At 37.5% G+C, this 16,926-nt stretch overlaps 1 protein-coding gene across 5 annotated transcripts; it reads right to left on the reverse strand.

Annotated features, from left to right (window-relative positions):
• Window positions 1-2,835: 2,835 nt before the first annotated feature.
• LOC138306129 (integumentary mucin C.1-like) lies at window positions 2,836-10,740 on the reverse strand. 5 transcript variants are annotated; one of them, XM_069246499.1, is made up of 7 exons: window positions 5,573-10,740; window positions 5,088-5,403; window positions 4,828-4,903; window positions 4,692-4,718; window positions 3,942-4,526; window positions 3,771-3,824; window positions 2,836-3,586 (listed from the first exon to the last, which is right to left on the reverse strand). In XM_069246499.1, the coding sequence occupies exons 4-7, from the start codon at window positions 4,711-4,713 to the stop codon at window positions 3,528-3,530; spliced, it is 720 nt and encodes a 239-aa protein (XP_069102600.1). In that variant the 5' UTR covers window positions 4,714-4,718; window positions 4,828-4,903; window positions 5,088-5,403; window positions 5,573-10,740; the 3' UTR covers window positions 2,836-3,527. The 5 variants fall into 5 exon arrangements, with proteins under 5 accessions (XP_069102600.1, XP_069102599.1, XP_069102601.1 ...); XM_069246498.1 differs by having other exon boundaries at window positions 5,088-10,740; XM_069246500.1 differs by lacking the exons at window positions 5,088-5,403; window positions 5,573-10,740 and having other exon boundaries at window positions 4,828-4,982.
• Between the last annotated feature and the right edge of the window lie 6,186 nt (window positions 10,741-16,926).

Genomic DNA, 16,926 nt, shown 5'->3' on the forward strand with positions numbered 1-16,926 from the left:
ATAGTGTGTATCACTAGAAAATAACGTGATTCAATGCTAACAGTGATGAGTCGGATATATTTTTTTTATAATGCATGCACCAGTGATGACATGAGTTACACATGTATGACCAGCAGTACGACGTCCTGTAGTGTGAGTTCACACCTGTCTGTAATCCTTCAGTCCAATTTATCGAGCCCCGCGGGTGTTACAAGTGTACATTGTACCTGTCCCCCTGTAGCACATACACGTGTATAGCTAGTGCTACAGTATACAAGTCCTTGCAGAAAGGTATACAAATGATCCTTACTATCAAACAATGTGTGTACGTTACACGTACTAAATGTAATTAATGTCTAGATACAAAAGGATTTTTAAAAAAAAATATTTGTGTATGTTTGCTACATTGTTTTGAACACGTAAACTTATCGGCCTACACCGTCATTTGACTCCACTCTTAGTTTAGCCAACACATGCGCAGTCAACCATTCTTAATCAAATATCAATGAATAACATCCGGTAAACGAATTGGAACGCAAACGCACGCAAACGAAAACGAACGAAAGCCAAAACGAATCAAAACGCAAACGAACGCAAACGAAATCGAATCAAAACGCAAACGAACGAAAACGCGAAACGCAAACGAAAAACGCTCGACGAAACAAAACGCAAACGAAACTAAACGAAAGAAACGCAAACGAATCTAAAACGCGTTTGAGGGAATGTTAGACGCATTAAGTACTGTAGTGACAGGTATGAGTCTATATCGTTACTTACATTACTATAAACTGATGTTTTGATAACCATTCGACCTTATAGTCTGTATTATGTATGTCACTTATCAAACAAAGAGGAACCCTTGGATATGTGTCCCGTTGAGAAGATGGCAAATAACGATAAAAAGGTAGCGACAGTAACCTCACACATTATGGTCATTAGTCAATGAGAATAATGATAAAAAAGATAGCAGCGGTAATCTTACACGCCAAGAGCCATCAGGTATGGGAGTTGACTGGTATCGCTGTTGATTTTTTTTTCTTCGAAAACAAAACCCGATTTTACAGTGACGGCATCTGCCTGTCACCCGTTGAAATTTATTTAACTTTTAGCTAAAGTCATAGTGTCAAGCGTGTGAAAGCTTTTAACATTTCTCATGTATGGAAATTAGACTTTTGAATTACTTATACGGAGTCTCTTTATTACTCAGCTAATATCTTCAATATGCTTACATAAAACTTTCTTTTTGTCATGTTCTTCATTGCAATGTTTTACTGTTATTTATTGATGTTTAAGTTTTATAGATGTAACCCGGTGTTTGTATCGTTTGTACATATATATGAATGTAGTTGTCTGTGACGTCACTTGTCGTACTCTATGTCTATACTCTGTTCCACATAAGTGTCTGTATCTGACCATTGGACTCCCGACTGACCGCTGACCAATCGTTTACTGTACGGACATCTCACGTTTACTTCCGCCACTTTAGCCGTTTAAGAGACCCCACAACCCTTTGTGAGGATTCGGATATATATTATAATAACACTCGCAGGAGTCGCTATGATACATATATATCTAGCTTACAACTTGCTACAAAGCATTGATAACTTGCGGAAACTACATCAACTATGACCAGAACCAGCCGTTCTCGGTATGTATTTATAAGTGCAACATGTTACATGTTATGGTATATATAAAGTAACTAATAATATTGTGTTAATATCCGGTATCAGTGTCTTATGCGATGTGTGAGAGAGAGTTATATTTGTTTATTTTGTCCTGTAGGTTGCTCCATTGCAATAAATCCTTGTTAGTAATCGTCTGGAGATGTCTCGTCTTATTATTTTGAGCTGAGAGCTGACCGTGTTACATAGACATCATAGCAATGTTCACCTTTAATTCTTAAATTGATGTCGAGGAATATGTGCGCCGCTAACGTACGACTTGGTGTAGTATTATAGAAAAAGTACTACATTGCTAATCATGGAAGAGATTAGAATTAGGAAAACGCCTGTTGATAATTATGTGAACATTGATAAACAACGTGGTGATACAAAATTACGACGTTCGATCCATTATGATAAAGTCGAGAGAAAAAAAAACTTACAGTTGTGACTGAACTGTTAAACAAAAATGTAGACCTTACCGGTCGTTCTACAGAGATGGTGTATGAAGAGGCATTAAAATTGTGGGGGAAAAATGGATTTGGCGGATCGAATACAGGGACATGTAGACGGGCGAGCGATTTGACTTTAAACCAGCATGTCCTAACATCATGCTAATTAATGCTAGATAACTACGAATAAATAAAATCTATCCCAGAAATCAGTAATATCATTACTCTGACAAATATATTTATGGTAATAAGAGTGTTTCGTATTTCATAAAGATATTGAAATATCATTACACTTTTTAAGCTTTCGATAATAAAAATATGTCGGTGTGACCAGAGAGAGCAGATAAGTGAACCGTGACTGTAGTGCCTGTTAATAAATCGAAGAGGGGAGATGTCTTTAAACCATAGCTGTGTATTTCTCAATGTATCCGATTCCCATGTTACTAACTAGTAAAATAAAACGCATTCCACTTTTTAATAAATATCCTATATTTACAACGATAGCTCATTGAAGATGACCGACTCTGGATCGGGCGCGGCATACAATATTGCACTCGTATAGTTCCGGTCAATGAATACCAATCTCTTCCGGTCAAAGAAAGCAAAATCGTAGGATTCAATTCATCAGAAACGAGAATTCCACAGAAAACCATCGATGTGATGTAAAAGGTGATGAATCAGCGTTTACATAGCGAACCGCATTATTTCATGTTTAGAAGTATGGCCTTCAAACAAAAACAGAAGTCAACAAACACAGAAGTAAACAAATCAAACATTTATTCATCACAAAGAACGACGCACAACACATGGAGTATTACAATCACATTTAAACATTTATATAATCCCTATATAACATCCATGTAATCACCATATAAAAGTTAACCATTGATATAATCATTAGAAACATTAACAATCTCTATAAAAGTTAAACATTGGTAAATAATCACTGTAGAACAATGGTTTATACATTAGAAAAAATATATATAATCACTGCAAGAAGTAAAACATTGGTAAATCACTAGAAAACCATAATTATTATTATAAAAAGTTAAACATTGGTAAAAAAAAAAAAAGATGATGTAAATCACAAAAAAAGATATATTTAAACAGTTAAACATTGGTAAATAATCACTGCAACAAGTAAAACATTGGTAAATCACTACTGAAAATTGTTCAAATAGGTATTTACATCATATGATGACATAACGGTACTTCCTCGTGCATGTTAAAAAAAAGAAAAAAAAAAGATGTAAATCACAAAAAAGATATATTTAAACAGTTAAACATTGGTGAATCACTAAAAAGATCTGTTTAAACAGTTAAACATTCATATAATCACTATAAAAAGTTAAGCATTAGTAGATAACTATAGCGCAATCAAACATTAGAAAACTATAAAGTCATAAACATCTGGAAACTTCACACACTCATCATTCTAATTTTTTCGACTTCTTAATAGGTATGGATCCCTAGTCTTTGCTTCTTCCATCTCCACTGTTATACAACACATATGCATATTTTAATTATGAAGTTCAAAATTGGAGTGTTATGAAACAAGAGGTCCAACGGACCTTAACAGTCATCTGACAAAAACGTATGTAAATAAGTTGGAAGAAATGTTGTTATCCCTACCATACAGAACAAATATATACATTGCTTGAACTATATATAATCCTACCTGTGGAACTGTCAGAAGTGCTTTTCTCGAGGGGAATCAAGTCATCTTTGGAGTCTACAATTAAAAAAAATAAATTCGGTATAGGAAGTAATTACAAAAATTCAACCCTCTGAAGACTGTTATTGATATCCAACGTAAATATGCATCAAATAATTTGTTCTTTCTACATACCTTCAAAGAGGTCTTCTTCCTCCTCATGGATATCCTCCTCATGAATATCTACATGTACTTTAATCTGACCAGCTTCATCTATAATTATAATGAAAGTAGAGACAAACATTTCAAACTTGATCAAGATCATGTCGTTCTGATATAAATATATCTGAAAAGTTACAACTGTATCATCTGAGGAGCAAAGCTGCATTAGATACTTATTGTAGTCTAGATTACCTGATGATACAGTTGTTGGAGCTGATGCTGCCACCACATCTGTGGATGCAGCTGTGGGTGTGGCTGTTGCTGTGGATACCGTCGTTACAGTGGGTACCGTGGTTGCAGTGGGTGTGGCTGTTGCTTTGAATACCGTCGTTACAGTGGGTACCGTCGTTGCAGTGGGTGTGGCTGTTGCTGTGGATACCGTCGTTACAGTGGTTACCGTCGTTGCAGTGGGTGTGGCTGTTGCTGTGGATAACGTCGTTACAGTGGGTACCGTCGTTGCAGTGGGTGCCGTTGTTGCTGTGGATGCGACTGTGGATGTGGCTGTGGATGCCGTTGTTGCTCTTAGAATTGGGTCCATTCGGCCCATTTCTATATCATCTACAATATTAGATACAATAATTCCCATTTACATTGTCTTCATAATAATCAAACTGATGTGAGGGAGAGCTGCTCTTATATTATATATAGAACACTTCTGAAGTGGAAGCCTTTAGGTATTTGATTAATAACTGGTGATGTAGTGAAAGAAACATTAGAACTAACCTCCATTCTCCTCATCGTCCATGCTGACTGTAAATCAAAACAAAAATATTAGTATTCTTCATCATTAATCCAAGGGAGATAATTCAATAAAATGACAAAAATGAGAATATCAGTACAATCTTGTGTCAAAACTTACAGAGCTCTGTGTCTTCGCCTACCCTGTATCCTCTCCGTCTACCAAGTCTACGCAATTTTAAAACAACAGCCAGTTGCTGTAAATTGAATTAAATAGTTATATGTATTAATGTGAATAGAAATACATAGTTGTCTACATTCTTACATTGAAGGAATATATACTTTAATCATTAAGACATATCATATTAATTAATCTTTACAAGTTACAAATCATGTCATACTTAAGTGTTGAAGAAAATGTAACACAACATTTATAAATACCTGTCAATACTGCAAAGAGCACCCCAAACACTATAAGACTTATAACCATTTTTTGGATGGATGTCAATTTGGTGGATGGTGACTCCGAGGACGGTGATTCAGTGGAGGACGGTGATTCAGTGGAGGACGGCGACTCCGAGGACGGTGGCTCCGAGGACGGTGACTCAGTGGAGGACAGCGGCTCCGAGGACGGTGGTTCAGTGGAGGACGGCGGCTCCGAGGACGGTGGTTCAGTGGAGGAAGGTGGCTCCGAGGACAGTGACTCAGTGGAGGACAGCGGCTCCGAGGACGGTGACTCAGTGGAGGGCGGTGGTATCTGTTTAGGGTAATGATTGCATTACGTTGTGATATGTATGATTGAGAGTGCCGTTTTGAGTATTGATATAAAAAGTTTTTAGCATCCATTTAAAGTTGGATTAGGATTGACTAGATATATATATATTTTTTTTTTTCAGAATTATTTTCGTTATAAGTTGTTTACTTACGCAATTGGTCACCTCGCCCTCGAATTGATGACAGTCTGTAGGCGGATGTATATCTATCGAGGGGTTGTAATCGATACAGCCCCCCAACAACCTATCTTGCCCCCTCCAACCTTTGATGATAATTGATGGTTGATGGGGCGGCGCCGGTCCACAACACAGGGTGAAAGTTTTGTTCGGTCCTGTTGCCCACTCCACCATCATAGTGCAACTGTAATGATCCAATGTGATATAATCTCTATTCGCATTACATGCGAATAATAAAGGCGTATTTATACACCCGTTAACTAGTATTGTCCAAATACTACTCGCAAGTAGAAGTGTCATGCAGGACACGTTCATCGTGTTGTAGCTGTGGGGCTTTTTTTTCAGCACGTGCACGGGGTACCGCTACAAAGATTTTTTTTTAACATGCACGAGGAAGTATCATTATGTCATCATGTGATGTAAATACGTATTTGAACAATTTTCAGTAGTGACTTACTATTGCTAAACGAATGTTCAATTCTACCACATTGATGTATAATATTAAAATGATGCTGAGAATGAAGTACACGATAGCTCAATCTGTAGAGTACCCGTCTTTTGTCACGAAGGTTCGAAGTTCGAATCCTATATCGTTTTTTCTTTCTTTTTTTTCAGTACAGGGTAGCATGTTTTCCCATTTTTTTTTAGATTTTAAGCCAATATCATTGTGATCTGATATAGATCGAGAACTGGAGTGAAGATGCTGGTTTCACACACTTACGTATCTAAGGTCAATATCGAGATTGTCTCTATCTCTGTGAAATGTAGATTACACTTTTAAACATCTATGATAAAATTGACTATTTTATCTATTGCACAGATTTATTGAGCACAAGTAACAAGATCAAATTTACGTCTTTCAATCCAATATGTTACAACAGTACCCTTTTTAAAGATAATACATTACACCTTTTTACTAAAAAAAACCGACTTGGTATGAGTGAAAAACATTCGAATCCTATATCGTTTTTTAGGTCACCTGAGACGAAGTCTCAAGTGACCTATTCTAATCGCCTTTTGTCCGTCGTCGTCCGTCGTGCGTCGTATGTCCGTAAACAATTTACATTTTCGACTTCTTCTCCAAAACTGCTGAAGCAATTTCAATGAAATTTTGCACAAACCTTCTAAGGTATAAGGCCAATCAAAATTGAGAATTATATGGTCCCCACCCCCCAGGGGACTGTGGGAGGGGCCAAAAGGGGTAAAATTGAGTAAAATTTCAAAAATCTTCTTCTCTACTCACAGATGTGGTAGAATCAAATACTCTTCATAGATAGAAAGGTCTTAAGGTCCTTTACAAATATTGTGAATTATATGACCCTGGGGTCTCTAGTTTCCCCGTGGGGAGGGGGTTAAGTTTACTATAGTTTATATTGGGAAAACAAATTTTTGCGCATTATTTGGTCATTTGTTATAGGAAATGAGTGAAAAGTTGTCAGAATTATCATTATGAGATGGCCATTTAATCCTATTAACAAATTTTTTATGACTGACCCCCAGGGGCCTTAGGTGCGGGGTCAAAAGGGGTCAAATAGGCTAAAACTTCAAAAATCTTCTTCTGAAATTCTGGTAATGGTAGAATAAAATACTTTTCATAAATAGAAAGGTCTTAAGGTCCTTTACCAAAATTGTGAATTATATGACCCTGGGGTCTCACGTTTCCCCCTAGGGAGGGGGTCAAGTTTACTATAGTTTATATAGGGAAAACACATTTTTGAGCATGTTTTGCTCAATTTTCATTGGAAACGAGTCAAACTTGGTTAGAATTATTAGCCTGAGATAGCATTTTAATATCATATTAAAATTTGGTCCTGGCCGACCCCCTGAGGGCAGAGGGGCGGGGCTAAAAAGGGGTCAAATAGGCTAAAACTTCAAAAATCTTCTTCTGAAGTTCTGGAAATGATAGAATCAAATACTTTTCATAAATAGAAAGGTCTTATGGTCCTTTACAAAAATTGTGAATTATATGACCCTGGGGTCTCACGTTTCCCCCTGGGGAGGGGGTCAAGTTTACTATAGTTTATATAGGGAAAACACATTTTTGAGCATGTTTTGCTCAATTTTCATTGGAAACGAGTCAAACTTGGTTAGAATTATTAGCCTGAGATAGCATTTTAATATCATATTCAAATTTGGTCCTGGCCGACCCCCTGAGGGCAGAGGGGCGGGGCTAAAAAGGGGTCAAATAGGCTAAAACTTCAAAAATCTTCTTCTGAAGTTCTGGGAATGATAGAATCAAATCCTTTTCATAAATAGAAAGGTCTTAAGGTCCTTTACAAAAAATGTGAATTATATGACCCTGGAGTCTCACGTTTCCCCCTGGGGAGGGGGTCAAGTTTACTATAGTCTATATAGGGAAAACACATTTATGAGCATGTTTTGCTCAATTTTCATTGGAAACGAGTCAAGCTTGGTTAGAATTATTAGTCTGAGATAGCATTTTAATATCATATCCATATTGGTCCAGGCTGACCCCCGGGGGCAGAGGGGCGGGGCCAATAAAGGTCAAATAGGCTAAAACTTCAAAAATATTCTTTTAAAATTCTGGAAATGGTATAATCAAATACACTTTATAGATGAAAAGGTCTTAAAAATTGTTTATAAAAATTGCAAATTATATGACCCTGGGGTCTCCTGTTTCCCCTTTGGGAGGGGGTCAAGTTTACTATAGTTTATATAGGAAAAACACATTAATGAGCATTTTTTGCTCAATTTCCATAGGAAATGAGTCAAACTTGGTTAGAATTATTAGCCTGAGATAGCATTTCAATATCATATCCACATTGGTCCTGGCCGACCCCCTGGGGGCAGAGGGGCGGGGCTAAAAAAGGGTCAAATAGGCTAAAACTTCAAAAATCTTCTAAAAATTCTGGATATTGTAGAATCAAATAATTATAGATGGAAAGGTCTTAAGGTGTTTTATAAAAATTGTGAATTATATGACCTTGGGGTCTCACGTTACCCCCTGGGGAGGGGTCCAGTTTACTTTAGTTTATATAGGAAAAACATATTTGTGAACATTATTTGCCCAATTTTTGTAGGAAATTAGTCGAACTTGATTACAATTGTTAGCCTAAGATATAGCATTTTAACATCCACATCCGTCCTCGATGACCCCCTGGGGTACCAGAGGGGCAGGACCAAACTGGGTCAAAATGATTAAAATTTCAAAAAATACCTCTAAGTTCACAGGTTTGATGGAAGCAAATACTCTTCATAGTCTAAAAAGTCAAATTTATAAATCACTGACTAACTCCAAGGCCCAGCATATAGTGTTTGTATGTCTTTAATTTGTTTCATTATTTGTTTCATTATATATTCTAACTCAGGTGACCGCTAAGGCCCATGGGCCTCTTGTTCTTTCTTTTTTCAGTACAGGGTAGCATGTTTTCCCATTTTTTTTTTTAGATTTTAAGCCAATATCATTGTGATCTGATATAGATCGAGAACTGGAGTGAAGATGCTGGTTTCACACACTTACGTATCTAAGGTCAATATCGAGATTGTCTCTATCTCTGTGAAATGTAGATTACACTTTTAAACATCTATGATAAAATTGACTATTTTATCTATTGCACAGATTTATTGAGCACAAGTAACAAGATCAAATTTACGTCTTTCAATCCAATATGTTACAACAGTACCCTTTTTAAAGATAATACATTACACCTTTTTACTAAAAAAAACCGACTTGGTATGAGTGAAAAACATTCGAATCCTATATCGTTTTTTAGGTCACCTGAGACGAAGTCTCAAGTGACCTATTCTAATCGCCTTTTGTCCGTCGTCGTCCGTCGTGCGTCGTATGTCCGTAAACAATTTACATTTTCGACTTCTTCTCCAAAACTGCTGAAGCAATTTCAATGAAATTTTGCACAAACCTTCTAAGGTATAAGGCCAATCAAAATTGTGAATTATATGGTCCCCACCCCCCAGGGGACTGTGGGAGGGGCCAAAAGGGGTAAAATTGAGTAAAATTTCAAAAATCTTCTTCTCTACTCACAGATGTGGTAGAATCAAATACTCTTCATAGATAGAAAGGTCTTAAGGTCCTTTACAAATATTGTGAATTATATGACCCTGGGGTCTCTAGTTTCCCCGTGGGGAGGGGGTTAAGTTTACTATAGTTTATATTGGGAAAACAAATTTTTGCGCATTATTTGGTCATTTGTTATAGGAAATGAGTGAAAAGTTGTCAGAATTATCATTATGAGATGGCCATTTAATCCTATTAACAAATTTTTTATGACTGACCCCCAGGGGCCTTAGGTGCGGGGTCAAAAGGGGTCAAATAGGCTAAAACTTCAAAAATCTTCTTCTGAAATTCTGGTAATGGTAGAATAAAATACTTTTCATAAATAGAAAGGTCTTAAGGTCCTTTACCAAAATTGTGAATTATATGACCCTGGGGTCTCACGTTTCCCCCTAGGGAGGGGGTCAAGTTTACTATAGTTTATATAGGGAAAACACATTTTTGAGCATGTTTTGCTCAATTTTCATTGGAAACGAGTCAAACTTGGTTAGAATTATTAGCCTGAGATAGCATTTTAATATCATATTAAAATTTGGTCCTGGCCGACCCCCTGAGGGCAGAGGGGCGGGGCTAAAAAGGGGTCAAATAGGCTAAAACTTCAAAAATCTTCTTCTGAAGTTCTGGAAATGATAGAATCAAATACTTTTCATAAATAGAAAGGTCTTATGGTCCTTTACAAAAATTGTGAATTATATGACCCTGGGGTCTCACGTTTCCCCCTGGGGAGGGGGTCAAGTTTACTATAGTTTATATAGGGAAAACACATTTTTGAGCATGTTTTGCTCAATTTTCATTGGAAACGAGTCAAACTTGGTTAGAATTATTAGCCTGAGATAGCATTTTAATATCATATTCAAATTTGGTCCTGGCCGACCCCCTGAGGGCAGAGGGGCGGGGCTAAAAAGGGGTCAAATAGGCTAAAACTTCAAAAATCTTCTTCTGAAGTTCTGGGAATGATAGAATCAAATCCTTTTCATAAATAGAAAGGTCTTAAGGTCCTTTACAAAAAATGTGAATTATATGACCCTGGAGTCTCACGTTTCCCCCTGGGGAGGGGGTCAAGTTTACTATAGTCTATATAGGGAAAACACATTTATGAGCATGTTTTGCTCAATTTTCATTGCTCAATTTTCATTGGAAACGAGTCAAGCTTGGTTAGAATTATTAGTCTGAGATAGCATTTTAATATCATATCCATATTGGTCCAGGCTGACCCCCGGGGGCAGAGGGGCGGGGCCAATAAAGGTCAAATAGGCTAAAACTTCAAAAATATTCTTTTAAAATTCTGGAAATGGTATAATCAAATACACTTTATAGATGAAAAGGTCTTAAAAATTGTTTATAAAAATTGCAAATTATATGACCCTGGGGTCTCCTGTTTCCCCTTTGGGAGGGGGTCAAGTTTACTATAGTTTATATAGGAAAAACACATTAATGAGCATTTTTTGCTCAATTTCCATAGGAAATGAGTCAAACTTGGTTAGAATTATTAGCCTGAGATAGCATTTCAATATCATATCCACATTGGTCCTGGCCGACCCCCTGGGGGCAGAGGGGCGGGGCTAAAAAAGGGTCAAATAGGCTAAAACTTCAAAAATCTTCTAAAAATTCTGGATATTGTAGAATCAAATAATTATAGATGGAAAGGTCTTAAGGTGTTTTATAAAAATTGTGAATTATATGACCTTGGGGTCTCACGTTACCCCCTGGGGAGGGGTCCAGTTTACTTTAGTTTATATAGGAAAAACATATTTGTGAACATTATTTGCCCAATTTTTGTAGGAAATTAGTCGAACTTGATTACAATTGTTAGCCTAAGATATAGCATTTTAACATCCACATCCGTCCTCGATGACCCCCTGGGGTACCAGAGGGGCAGGACCAAACTGGGTCAAAATGATTAAAATTTCAAAAAATACCTCTAAGTTCACAGGTTTGATGGAAGCAAATACTCTTCATAGTCTAAAAAGTCAAATTTATAAATCACTGACTAACTCCAAGGCCCAGCATATAGTGTTTGTATGTCTTTAATTTGTTTCATTATTTGTTTCATTATATATTCTAACTCAGGTGACCGCTAAGGCCCATGGGCCTCTTGTTCTTTCTTTTTTCAGTACAGGGTAGCATGTTTTCCCATTTTTTTTTTAGATTTTAAGCCAATATCATTGTGATCTGATATAGATCGAGAACTGGAGTGAAGATGCTGGTTTCACACACTTACGTATCTAAGGTCAATATCGAGATTGTCTCTATCTCTGTGAAATGTAGATTACACTTTTAAACATCTATGATAAAATTGACTATTTTATCTATTGCACAGATTTATTGAGCACAAGTAACAAGATCAAATTTACGTCTTTCAATCCAATATGTTACAACAGTACCCTTTTTAAAGATAATACATTACACCTTTTTACTAAAAAAAACCCGACTTGGTATGAGTGAAAAACATTCGTAAGCAAAAAAAAAGGGGGCGGTACAAAACTTTGACGTGTTCATCATTCCTTAAACGATGTCCCACGATCTGGTAAGAGTAAAAAAACATTTTTAAGCAGAAAGAAGGGGCGGCACAAAACTTTGACATGTTCACCAACCGTAAACCCGAAATTTCATTGGTTTTACTCGACTTTTTTCCTTTACCTAAACAGACTATATAAAAAGCGCGCCAACGTCGTTAACCGTCACTCTGTTTTTGGCGCAAATATGGATCCTGTTTGTGGAAAGTTCGAAGTAGGCGATTACGTTAAAAAAGATGGATCTGTAGAGAGGTCCATTAACACTAGAATTAGTTTCAATCAACAAATTCAATGGAACCACATATCCACATCAATAAGAGGGAAAACAAATACTATCTTCCGCTAACGTTGGAGGAGTTCCAATGGTTGGCAGAATCGAGACAAAAAATTGAAGAAAGTATAAAGCGTCTAGAAGTAAGTACTAAACTATTATTTCATTTTGTTTTTTCTTCTACTATGTGATTGTACTACAATATGTAAAACCTTTATAAAGACAGCTGTTAATAAACAACAATTTTCTCACAGATTCAAGAGACGGGGAAACAAGGACAGCATGAAGGGAGGCAGGATGTGAGACACGCGAGTTGACTGTCAATTTCAAACATTCGTCGATATAATACGATTAGAAATAACCGTGTTCTCACTCGCATTTATTTCTTACCATAGGTCATTCGTCAACACCCTTATCGAAAAAACCCTCCTGTAGAAGCGGAAGGGGAGGGTAGCGGGAAGTACCTCGACGAATTCGAGCAGTATTTAGCAAAAATGAATTAAAGTACAAATTAGTGTTCTAAAAAGGACTGTGTTCTAAGGGAAGTAACTCTGATAGATACTCTTTTCCGTACTAATAATCGAGGTTTCTGGCAACCACATGTTATATTTAGATGTCCAGCCTTCGAATTTAACGAACCATTCGATTTGACCGTTTCTTTTACGTTTTTTTTTAGTTTTTCCTCTATGTACCATAATGCGTTTTCGTCTTTGTCCACTCTTTGTAGTTCGGATTGATAAAAATTTCCCGTGATGGGTTCGTTCAGAAAGTCTATCAGTTGATACTGTGGTATGCCTTGACGTAAGAAACGTTTCTTGACCTTGTAGATTTTTGAACTCCATTGTTGTTGATAAGCTCTCGTAAAGGGTTGCTTTATGTGCGAGATTCTCACGAGACTTCCTATCTTAAACCGAAATTTTTGTTTCTTTTGGGTTTGTTTGTTTGTTTGTTTGTTTGAGTTTTACGGCCCATCGACAACTAGGGTCATTTAGGGCCAAACTACAAGTCAGGCATTAATATCAGGATAAAAGGTCAGGGTAAGAAAAGGAGTAAGGATTAAAACACAGATTGCAAACGTTTATTTGATAAAAAAGGTTTGCATGGGATAAAATAGTTTTGGCTAAAACACACGAGAAAACTCATGCAAAATGTTGATGAAGATATGATGAGAAAAACGTTCATACAAAAACGAAAACGGACGCTTGAGTATGTGCATGCTTAGAGTACTATATAAACCAACATTTTTTCACCACCTAGCAGTCGACTCATGGCGCGGGCATACATCGAGCACATCGAGAGAGAAGACATAACCATCATTGAAGTCACACCAAAAAGAATAGTCTGCCGTTTAGGATTAGCTGTAGAATTCATCGAGAAGAAAGTGAAAGGTGAGATCAAGATTTATATCAGAGACCAACAAAAGACTGTATGTTTGAAATGAACTCTGTTTAAAAGACTGTTATTCTTATCCGAAAGTTTGTTTGTTTGTTTGTTTGAGTTTTACGGCCCATCGACAGCTAAGGTCATATAGGGCCAAACTACAATTCAGGCATTGATATCAGGATAAAAGATCAGGGTAAGAAAAGGCAAGTAAGGATTAAAACACAGATTGTAAACGTTTATTTGATAAAAAAAGGTTTGCATGGGATAAAATAGTTTTGGCTAAAACACACGAGAAAACTCATGCAAAATGTTGATGTAACGATGAAATGTTGATGTAACGATGAAATGTTGAGCTGGTACGATGATATGATAAGAAAAACGTTCATATTTTATCTAAAATACCGATTTCTTTGAGATAATTAAAAATACTATTATGTCTCACGGCATGAAACAAAGTGCACATGTCGGAGACATCATAGTGCTTATCTCGTATGTGCTCAAAATCAATACAGTGCACTAAAATATGCTCCACTGTGAGAGGAGAATCACACGCATGGCATGTGGGAGGATCCTCCCCTCTCAATAGATAGGAATGTGTAAAATATGTGTGTCCAGTTCGGAGCCGAGAGAGAACAACTTCCTCTCTGCGGTCTCTCCGACTGGACAGTTTTGGATTAAGTGTAGGTTGAATTTTAATTTTAATTTAATTTTTAATTTGAAGTTTATTGTTTGTTTCGGTAGACCACCTTTGTTGCCAATGGTGTTTGATGGCTGTCTGAATTGAAGGTTTGATGTCGGTGTACCTGCTGCCCCTATTGCATGATCGTAAAAGGCGACTAAATTTAGAATCTTATCTTTTCTCTTCTTCCTAACTGACTTTATCCTTCCTAATGCCTCCCTTGGCACCGCCTCACTTTTGGCCTTGAGTTGAGCGTTCGCCCCTGTGAGGAAGGCTCTGGGTTCTGTCCCCTGGCCGAGACACACCAAAGTCTATAAAAGTGGTAGTTTCTGCTCCTGCTTAGCGCTCAGCATACAGGGAGTGGGACGACTGGTTCGCCCGTTGTCAGTATAATGTGACCGGGTGGGGTGTGTTGCTTGGTGTCTTCGGCGGCATGCTTCAGTGATATAGCACTATAAAAAGGGCAACAGTTCCACTATACAAGAAGACACAACACGAATATACCGCAGTCTCCAAAAACACGCACCTCGCACAACATACACACAACATACCGCATACATGGGAGGCCGTCCTTACATGACCATAGCTGTTAAGAGGACGCTAATTTATCAAACAAACAAACAAACAAAGTATGGTAGTTTCAAATCTGTTTGTGCTAGGCGAAGAGCAGTCTTAGCTGCTTTATCAGCCTGTTCATTCCCCTTTATACCCACATGACTGGGAATCCAGAGATAAGTAATTTGAGTTTTAGAAGATAATCGAAGTGTTCGGATTAAAGATTTTGGATTAGAGTATTTCTAGGAAATCTTGATTTCAGAGCCTGAAGAACCGAAAGAGAGTCTGAACAGATGATTGCCTTTTCAATGCGGTGTTCTTCGATGTGGTCAAGAGCCAGACCGATAGCACAAGCTTCCGCAGAGAAAATGGATGCAACATCTGGAAGTCGGATAGAGGAACAGTGATTAGATGTACAGCATGCTGCCGCAACTTTATCACCATCTTTTGAGCCGTCAGTGTAGATCTTAACATGATCAGGGAAAGCTCTGATGCACTCCCGAAAGGAGGATTTATGTTCTTCGGGTAATGCACTGGACTTTGCCCTCTCATGCAATGATAAATTGATATCAGGTGTTTGAATGAGCCATGGTGGTACATCCGATATGGTGTACTCGTCAATGGCGTCGAAATTTATATTTAGTTCCTGCAAAAACTTTAAAATTCTGATGCCAAATGTTGGTATGAGCTTTTGATTTTGTCTGAATATGTCCTGGTGTTGTGGATTAAATACAAGATCGAATGCGGGGTTTTTGGGATTGGATTTCAGTTGGGCAGCATACTGTAAGGATAATTTCTTTCGTCGATCGTCTAGAGATGGCTCATTAGCTTCCACATGGAGACTCTTCACAGGTGTTGTTCGAAAAGCTCCAAGTGCCAGACGCATTCCCTGATTCTGGATAGGGTCAAGCATCTGTAGATAGGAGCTGCGAGCCGATCCATAGACAATCGAGCCGTAGTCAAGTTTTGATCTAATAAGTGCCCGGTAGATACGCAGAAGCATTTCACGGTCTGCACCCCAATCAGAATGGGACAGAACACGTAGAATGTTCAGCGCCTTCGAGCACTTATCCTTCAGGTGTTTTATGTGTGGAACAAAGGACAGTTTAGAATCAAATAGAATCAAATATTAATCCAAGAAATTTAGTTTGTTCAACTACTGGAATTTTAATTCCATTGAGTGTGAGGTCTGGATCGTTGTGTGTTTTTCGTTTTTGACAGAAATGCATGCAGACAGTTTTTGATCTTGAAAATCTAAAGCCATTTTCGTCAGCCCAATTTTGTAATTTGCCTAAACATTGTTGTAGTTGTCGTTCTATAGTGTGCATGTTTTTTGATCTGTAACAGATCAAGAAATCATCCACAAATAGAGACCCTTCTGTAGATTGACCAAGACATTTGGTTATGCTGTTTATTTTTAAGCCAAAAAGTGTGACAGACAGGATACCACCCTGAGGGACACCCATCTCCTGTTTTTGTGTTTCTGAATAAGTTGAACCCGTTCGAACTTTGAAATGCCTGTCAGATATAAAATTTGAAATAAACTTTGGCAAATTACCACGTATACCGATATCATGAAGATCGTTCATGATTCCATATTGCCAAGTTGTGTCGTATGCCTTTTCAAGGTCAAAGAATACGGCCACAAGATGTTCTTTCTTGGCAAATGCTTCTCGTATAAATGTTTCTAGTCTAACTAAGTGGTCTACCGTTCCCCTGCGGTTTCTAAAGCCGCTTTGCAAAGGACTTAAAATATTGTTTGATTCCAGGAACCAAACTAATCTAGTATTTATCATACGTTCTAGAGTTTTAGAAATACAACTCGTCAATGAAATAGGACGATAGTTATTGGCATCAGTAGCATCTTTCCCGGGCTTCGGAAGGGGTATAATA

Source organism: Argopecten irradians, chromosome 13 (genome assembly GCF_041381155.1).
Source record: "Argopecten irradians isolate NY chromosome 13, Ai_NY, whole genome shotgun sequence".
NCBI lineage: Eukaryota > Metazoa > Mollusca > Bivalvia > Pectinida > Pectinidae > Argopecten > Argopecten irradians.

Bases quoted from the DNA above. Each gene is read 5' to 3' on its own strand.
- LOC138306129 (XM_069246497.1), bottom strand. From the start codon at position 4,554: ATGGGAATTATTGTATCTAATATTGTAGATGATATAGAAATGGGCCGA. The intron at 3,825-3,941 runs GTATGTAGAAAG...TTTTAATTGTAG, and splicing joins GGAAGAAGACCTCTTTGAAG to ACTCCAAAGATGACTTGATT. The intron at 3,587-3,770 runs GTAGGATTATAT...GTTGTATAACAG, and splicing joins CACTTCTGACAGTTCCACAG to TGGAGATGGAAGAAGCAAAG.